Source organism: Vigna radiata, chromosome 10 (assembly GCF_000741045.1).
Source record: "Vigna radiata var. radiata cultivar VC1973A chromosome 10, Vradiata_ver6, whole genome shotgun sequence".
NCBI lineage: Eukaryota > Viridiplantae > Streptophyta > Magnoliopsida > Fabales > Fabaceae > Vigna > Vigna radiata.
This window is the reverse complement of record NC_028360.1, coordinates 15,531,793-15,541,125: the sequence shown is the minus strand read 5'-3', so window position 1 is coordinate 15,541,125 and position 9,333 is coordinate 15,531,793. Positions and strand designations below refer to the sequence as shown.

At 32.4% G+C, this 9,333-nt stretch overlaps 1 protein-coding gene across 1 annotated transcript; it reads right to left on the bottom strand.

Moving 5' to 3' along the window:
* Positions 1 to 440: 440 nt before the first annotated feature.
* LOC106775475 lies at positions 441 to 1,286 on the bottom strand. The gene has a single exon (XM_014662601.2). The coding sequence runs from the start codon at positions 1,178 to 1,180 to the stop codon at positions 785 to 787; it is 396 nt and encodes a 131-aa protein (XP_014518087.1). The 5' UTR covers positions 1,181 to 1,286; the 3' UTR covers positions 441 to 784.
* Between the last annotated feature and the right edge of the window lie 8,047 nt (positions 1,287 to 9,333).

The window sequence follows — 9,333 nt, the reverse complement described above, 5'->3', positions numbered from 1 at the left end:
CAAAAATACTCTCCTAAAGATATCATAATATTGTTTGTTTTCTTAATATATAATATTTCGTTAAATTAAGATATTTATTAATTATTCGTAACCTCATAAGAAAGATGTTACTATTGACAATAAAAAAAAAGTATAATTTATTCTTAAAAAAAAAGTATAATTTATTCTTAAAGTAAACCGTAGAAACAGCATTAAAAGACATTTTCAACAGTAGAAAAGGTAAGCATAGAAAGTTATTTCCAGTCACACAACAATTTATTAAGTTAGTTAATGCCCGCAGCCAGCAATCTCTGGCCCAACTTCCCATCCACAATTAAGAGATTTCTCACCCTAGAGTTAGCTGTATCGAAAATCTTTTTTTTTTTTAAATAAAGAAAAAAGGACAATAATTCTTGACCTTTAAAGCGGATGCCAGATGTGAATAAATAGATTCGCACACATGAAAACAGCAAAAAAGACAGCCATATTATATCTTCTGGACAGGTTTGTTTGTTCGCGTCATGGTTGATGAATACACGAAACTTCTTTGATTCGGTCTCTTATCAATAACCCCTATTAAAATCATACATATACTTACGTACACCATAAACTATAATATACATATATATAATGCAGTAAGAAACTCGATCTACAATTTTGAGTTTTCTCAAGTGGAACGACGAATATACAAATGACACATTCCCAACCATAGAAGAAAAACACAAGCTGAAAACATGGAAAACAAATAAAAAAATGACCTAAAGTAATCTCTCTCAACCTCTACTACACACCCCACCACCTTTAGCTAATTCACCTCAGGTATACTTTGAAGCACGGGTCTCCAAGGTCTATGATGAACATCATGGTACTCGTTACTCGAATGATCTCTAGCGTGAATCAAACGAGCCAGAACCTGTTCCGCAGAAGCGTGTCCTTCTTCACCCAAATGCTTATCACTCTCTTTCCCTCCCAACAACTGTGCCAGCTCCTTCTTCGAGATCTTTATCTTCACCTTCCCATTCGCATCAGAAGAAGCTCTCAGCGCACCCAACAGCTTCTCCTTCTCCACCTTCTCCAAACTCGCCTCGTGAACTTCATCAAACACCTTCCCCGAACTCATACTCCTTCTCTTCGATGACAAAGAACCCCAATCATCACCACCCCAATTCATAGACGACTCCGTGGCACAACAGTTTCCCATTCTGTATGCTATTCTAACTATCTGCTATAGCTTGCTGGATCGCTGGATAAAGCTTGTAAAAACGGAATGATGAGAGAGATTTGTGACATCGTGGGGTGTTGATATTTATAAGGGTGATGATGCAAGAGGTGGGTAATTCGTAAATTGACTTTTGGTTCTGGATTTGCAGTTGAATTAATTAATAAATATCTGGTACATGTGGCAGATAGCTAGATGTGGTAATTTGAATGTGCATGGCATCGGCAGCTGAAAGGGTAAGCTTTGTTGACCATAATTAAATTAATTTTGTGATTTTAGGGTAGAGGAACGTGTAGGACCCAGATGAAGTAAGGTTACTTGATTGGGTCTATCATCCATATATTATTGTGTGAAATGGATGAGAGAAGCATCTTTGGAAGTGCGTGTGAATGCGTATGTGCCATTGGAATCTTGGACTTGCTATTTTAGCATCACGTGTGGGCTTGGTTAATTTAATCACTTGCATAATCTTTCATCCTCCCTCACAAAAAACCCAAGGGTATCGAATCTTGCGCTTTCAAATTAAACCAACTTTTTGCAACAGATCCAACGAAAGACTCCTCGTTTAATTAGCATATATAAAACAGTAAAATTCATTCTTTATAACGTCTTGAAAACGAAGGAATAGAAAAGGAATCACTAGGATTGTTTTGTAGTGGGGTTTGGGTGAAATTATTTGTGGAATTTTGGAAACACCAAGGAAGAGAATTGAACGACGTATATCCTGTTTTCACTGACCAGATACGTTTCTTACGCGATTAAGAGAATGTTGGGACAAAAGCAAGAGAAGATTGATATTCCTTAATGTAAATAAAGGCCAAAGGAATATAATATTGGGACTCAAATTACTTTGGAAATGGTTGCACATGGCAAAGAAAGATAATATGCGTATGCGTTGGTAAGAAGAAAGTAGAAGGAAGAAGAGCCACAGATAAGGCTGTCTAAGCTGGCTAGTGTGGCTATGGCTGTGAAACATGCATTATTGTCGGTTGGTAGTTGAACGCATGCAATCTCTCTTAAACATATTCCTCAGTGTATTTGAAGTTTCTTAGAAAAGACAATGAAAAAAAAATTATGTTAAATGATTTTAAATTTTACATAATATTGATGTTTACAGGTAACTTGTAAGACAAACCAGGGTTAGATTTTTTGTGGTGATTGATTTTGTTATTATCAGTTTGAAAAATGAAGATTTTTATCTTAATACCGTGTCCTGAATTGGATAAACATTGCCCAGTCACTGAAATTGCCCACAGATCCAAACTGAAACATCACATCTTTAATTTTTCTTTCCTTTTATCTGAAATCATCTGCTTCGTCATTTTGACTCGTTTTTTCCTTTGCCTGCTGCTTTGCAATTGGATCACTACATCATATAGTTGATATATTTTTTGGATTCAAGCTAAATCTTGTTGGATCAACTTCGATCAGCTTGAGATTTTAACTGCTAAAAATATTAGTTTTTTTATAACACTAAAATGAATTAAGATAACTATGTATATGATCAAACTTTGGAGGACATAGGCTAGGTTTATTGAAGAACAAGGTTATATTTGGATGAGACTTTTAGAAAAATAAATGTGAGTGATGATGTACATACGTTATGATTAATTTATGTTAAGCTACAAATATTTTTTAAAATAAACTATATTGAGATTCTAGTTCTTAAAGATTAAAGAACACGATTATTTATTGAGTAATAAATATATTTTAATATTGCTCTTTTAAGTCTCTCTTTTTTATTTTCTATTTTTTGTCAATATAATTATCCCTATTTTTTTATTTGGGGTATTTTAATTTAAGCTTTATAAATAAAAAAGAAGATGAAATCATTTTTAGGGACAGAAATGTAACTTGCAACATCACTAATAGTTTTATTATTAAAAAGAAAAAAAATATAATATAAAAATAGATCATGTGTATAGTATAACTAAAGAAGAGTATTTGTGTTAATCCGAATACTTATTAATGTCAAGACCGTCATGTACCTGGGCATCTATGAATTTAGTTATAAAAAATATGTTTTTTTTTTTCTGATATTTTGGGTTTCTATACCTCGATGTCCTTAATTTAAAAAAATTAATCATTATGTTTATTTCTAATTTACTTTTCAATTAGTTATTCTATTTATCTCAATAAAAAAACACATTTATTAAAACTGTTTACTAAAATTTACTTTCAAAATATATCTATTACAATAAAATATACTTTTTCATGTTCGGTCAATTTTTTTGTTTGATGTGTATTTTATGTTACTTGTTTTCTTCACATCATGATATCCAAGAGAGTGTTTAACTAATTAGCTATATATTATAATTAAAATATAAATGAAATTATTAAACATTTATAATATCAAGTATATAAGAAATAAATATTGAATTAATATCACTTTTGTTATCACAATGTCCCTAATGTGTAACAAAAGTTTGCAGGATGTATCAATTATATAGTTTGATGGACAATCGAATAGTAGTATTTTAACTCTTACATTTTTAAGTATAAAAGATTGTGAATCTTAATTAATATTTATAACTTTTGATCGAGAGATAAGTGTTTTATCTAATAATGATTTGTAGAGCCATTATTTGTAAAAAATAGGATGACTTTTGACCCAGCTGAATCGTATATAGAGTTTGATTACAATATTTCGCCTTTGATCTTCGTGATTTGATTCTCTTTCAATACTGCATGTCACTTTTCTTCTTACAAAATTACTACAGATTAACCATTTGTTCCGATAGACATGTTATTGAAGAACTATTTTTTAACAATAGTACGAAAGCAATCTTTCACAAATCTTTGATCTTCTAGAAAACTTAACTGTGATTTGCAGCCATATCGTAGAAGATCAAGATGAGTTCATTTCCTAAAATCAAAAATCTCTTCCTTTCCTACTTCAGTCAAACCCATATATTTTTTAACTTATGTTGTTGGAAATACAAAGTTTGAGGTGTATTTTTTTCAAGTCATCATCCCGAGATTATTGAGAGAATATATTGTTATTATTAGAGGTGATTTGCAGTAATAATGTTACATTATTATAAAATAATTACAGTAATAATATTACATTATTATAGAATATTTATAAAGATAAAATAGCATAATTATAGATTTTCTCTCTTGTATATATTTTTCCTATTTTTTCTTTCTTTACATGGTATCAGAGCTGGTTTTCTGATCATTTTCTACTTTGTCTTTGTTGTCGCTGGTGGTCGCGGCCTCTTAAAAGTCTTTTTTTTTCAACCTATGCTTTTATACTTCAATGGGCAATCTCTGGTTTTTGTCTCACATTTGTCTGGTGTTGTCATTCGGCCACCGTCGTCGATCACTTTCGCGGTCATCGTCTCCGCCACTTGTTCCACCGATGCACCAACACCTAATCCTACCTCTATTGCTTTCGTTATCTTATTTTCTATTCTAAAAGCCTCTCTTATGTTCAGGGCAGTTAAGTCCCTTAAAGTTTTGTTGCTACTCAGGACAGTGAAGTCCCTAAAGGTTTGTTGTTGTTTGCCTCTACAAGACAGTTGTTTCCTAAAGGCCTCCCATATGTTTAGGGCAGTTAAGTCCCTTGAAAGTTTGTTACTGGTTAGGGTGATTAAGTCCCTACAGGTTTGTGGTTGTTTGCCTTTTAATTTTAGCCGCTACAAGGTAGTGTAGTCCCTAAAGGTCATTTGTTGTTTGCCTCTGGAGGACAGATGTTTCCTGAAGGCTTGTTGTTGTTTAGGGCAGTGAAGTCCCTCGAAGTTTTGTTGTTGTTTAAGGTGATTAAGTCCCTACAGGTTTGTAGCCATTAACCTTTTAATTCCAGTCGTTGTAGGATAGTGTAGTCCCTGCAAGTCTGTTGTTGTTTCTCCCTACAGTTTGTTGTTGCAGGTCCTTCATTTGTTCTCGCAATTTGTTATTCATCAATGGTGGCGAACAACGGAAATGATGGCACGCCGATAACACTCTTGAAGACATATTACATATTTCAAATTGATTTTATGTATTTCAAGCTTTGTCCATACAATTTGTATGCTGATGTGTGGGGGCAGTCAACAGTCCCTGTAAGTTGCTGGGACGTTACAAATGGTATCAGAGCCTAGCCTCTCCCAATACGGTGTGGTTCGAGGACGAACCATGCGGAAGCTGGTGGGCATGTGACACCCGAGCACTGACGAGGGCGGGGAGTGATCGTCGGTGCAAGAGGCAATGACAAGGAGCGGCTCCTGGTAGGCTTCCTGTGGAAGGGGCACGTGGACGAATCGAACATACACCGGAATGAGAGGGATCTAGAGACTGTATAGGTGTGGGACTATACAGTTGAAGGATAGCTTACAGGAATTGATTTGGTTACTCATATCAACAAATGCATTTGTTTTTCGGTAGCCTAATCCATAAGAACTTCATGGTTAAGCGTGCTTAGCCTGGAGTAATTTGGGATGGGTGACTTTCTGGGATGTTAGAAAATAAATCATATCCCGAGATTATTAAGAGAGTATATTATTATTATTATAGGTGATTTGCAGTAATAATGTTACATTATTATAGAATAATTACAATAATAATATTACATTATTATAAAATATTCATAAGGATAAACCACATAATGAATACTATCTATATGTTTTTAATTTATATGATAAAAAAAATTAAGATTAACTTAATTCTACAAAATTAGTTAATAAGATAAAGTTTATTTCTACTTCTATATTTTAAACCAAAGTTTATTTCTACTTATTTGACGAAGATATTTGCAATCCAAAACGGGAGAAAATCTTGGAAATTTATTCCTTTTGTGATAAGACAAGTTTTTCTAAGAATGATGCTTGAAAATCTGATAGCTCCGTATTAGAATCTTGTTAGTGCATTCATATGTTTGATATACACACCAACTATAAGAACTTCTACTAAATCCTTGACTGGTCATGAAGTTATCAAAGTCTCTTGTAGAATTTTTTAGAAGGGTTGCTTCATAGATTAGTTGTCTCGTCGAGATTTCCACAAATAAAATTATTTTTCCACGTCTAATCATTCAAGTTCCAAAGTCCGATGTTCTGCCAAACGGTATTAGAACTCAGACACAGACGTGTTTTATAAGTGAAAAAAATTGACTGTAATTTCTTTGATGGTAGCTTTTTGCAAGTCTGTATTTTGTTACCACTGTGTTTTCATTGTAATATATATTCCATTCTCACGTGTTTGTTTTGTTTAACATTTTTTTGTTGATGAGGTACTCCAACAACCTCTGTCTAGGACACTATACAAGGTTCTTCTTCAAAAACAAAAAATTTATTTATTCAACTTTTGGAAAGCTATTAATATTAATAAATTATCTTAGACACGAAGTTATTTTTTGAAATTCTACTGGTAGTAGAGCAATTGCCTGGTTAAAATTTAAATATTCACATATTATAAATATTTATTGACTCCTAAAAGTGGTATATATTTGTTTCGATCAATTTTTTTTCTGACTGGATCAGGCTATACGAATTACTTCTGTTCTACGGACGTTACTTCCAGTACCTCCCCACTTGCTCCCTATACCTCTCCATCTCCTTTTTATTCTTTGCTCTATTTTTTCTATTCCTATTTTATCCTTTAGAAAAATTTATGTTTAAGAATAAAATTTAATGATTTAATTCTCTCACCCCACTTAACCTGTTTATTCTCTTCTTTCATCTTTTACTCTTTCTTCTTAGAAATTCTTTCTCTTATTTTTCTATAAATTCTTTCTTCAATTTTTGTTTATTCGAGATTACCCGAAAGAATTTGTGGTGGTGCTTGGCTGAAAGAATCTGTGGTTCCATTATTATTTCTATGTATTTGTCGTAGTGCTCTGTCAAACGTCCGGTTAAAAAGTGTTAAAAAGCGGTGAGGTATGTACCTTCGTGAAATCGCTTAAACGGATATGGGTATCCGTCCACGAATGTCGACATCCGTTTCAGGGGCTGGACGTCTTCTTCATCAGCACACACAACACAGAAACCTCAACCAGACCGACCAGATATAAAAAACAACACACCAGAAATCCAATCCTAAATATTATATTACATACATTTAAAAAAAAGAAGAAACGAAAAAGAAACTAACCTGTAGAAACGTAACTGCGCCGCACCGCCACACACCCGCCGCACCACCACCTGCCGCACTACCGCACACACCGGCCCCAACGCAGCACACACCGCCGCACCGCCCAACACACCCGCAGGCAGGAGAGAAACCAACCAACAACCACTGAGCCGCACCGCCACCCACTCGCCACACCGCCACCCGCCGCACGCCAAAAGCACCACGCCGCACAAAGGAAGAGACGACTGAGGATGACTAGGAGAGTTGGTGACTTCTCGAAAATGAACTGTAGAGTTTGAGAGTTTTAATGGATCTTGGTGGGGGGTGGGAATTTGTGAAAGGAGGTGGGAATCTGAGTTTGATTGAAGTGACAAAGTGTAGAGTAAAATGTTAGGTTAGGTTAACTTTAGTAAATAGGATTAAAAAAGTAAAAAGAAAAAATAAGAAAAGGTTAGTTTTGTATTTAAAAAAAATTCAAAAATATTGTGGGGGTGGAGGATGGAATCGGGGAGGTTGAGAGAGTAATGCCCAAATTCTACTTATAGGTCCAGGCCCAAAACGGAGTGGTCCAATTGCATAATTTTTTTTCAGAATAATTGTCTAATACAATACAAGGCTTTTAATAGGCTGCGTTTTGACAAAAGCTAATCTATTTCCTACTCTGTCCCTATAGTTTCTTTATGCATTTCCTTGGATTATAGGAAAAGTCTAAAATGCTCATGTTTTAGACTTTTGAATTGTTCAATTCAAAAACATATATTTCTAGATAAAAGATAAAGTTTACATTATATCATTTAAAATAAAAATATGATTGCGTAATCTAAAATGTAATTATAAATTGAAATTGTTCAAACTCCTCAACCAAGGGTGTTGCTCCCTTCACCTCTCCAAGTGGGTCCTGCACCTCTTCACTATTTAAATTTATTTCAAAAATATTTTATACCTCCGTACTATTTTCTTTTATTTCAAAAATACTCTACACCTCCCCACTATCTTTAACAATCTTTCTCAATCTCTCTACATTAATGGAGCATTTACATGACTTATTAATAGAGCATTTATATAACTCTCAAATTTAATTTGAACTTGTAATATATTTTCTTAAATAAGTTTGATTCAATCTTATTTTTGTTGTTGAATATATTTTTTTCTTTTCAAATTACTTAATAAGTGGTAAAATTTTGTTTTAAATTTATAGAAAAATGTTTATATATATTTGTGTTTTTTTACATATAATACCTATAATTTTTAACATTGTATTATATTTTAACTCAGTGACATGTTTGACTGAAAAAACTTGAATAAAATATTTAATTTATTAGATAAATTATATAAAAATATTATTAAATACTTAAAATATAAAAAATAAGTTATTTGTTAAAGATTTATAATTTATTTAGTTCTTTCGTCATGGTAAAGTTAGTATATAATAATAATAATAATAATAATAACATATCATTATTTACTATTAATATTATTATGTTTATTATTTTGTATTTGCATCTAACTTTTAATTTTATAAAATGAAAATGGTAAAAGTACTAATATTGAAGTTTTCTTTTAATTTTATATTTTGTAATATATGATAAATTCAAATGTAGAGAGAGAAAGGAAAAAGTTGTTAAAGATACTAAGAAGGTGTAGGATATTTTTAAAATAAAAGAAAATAATAAAGATATATAAAATATTTTTAAAATAAATTAAAATAGTGAAAATCCCCTCAACTAATCAGATTCATAAGATATCACCAACCCAACCCATTCGGTTTCAACAAATTCCCATTGCTCCCTACACCTCCCCAAGTGGGACCTGTACCTCCCCATTAATTTAATTTATTTCAAAAATATTCTACACTTCTCCACTATTTTTTTTTATTCCAAAAATACCCTACACCTTCCCACTATAAATAGCAATATTTCTTTTTCTCTCTCTACATTAATGGAGCATTTACATGGCTAATTAATAGAATATTTACATGACTTAAATTTGAAGTTACATATATTTTCTTAAATAAGTTTGATTCAATGTTATTTTCGTTGTTGAATATATTTTTTTCTTTTCAAATTACTTAATAAATGGTAAAA

Bases quoted from the DNA above. Each gene is read 5' to 3' on its own strand.
- LOC106775475 (XM_014662601.2), bottom strand. From the start codon at position 1,180: ATGGGAAACTGTTGTGCCACGGAGTCGTCTATGAATTGGGGTGGTGAT.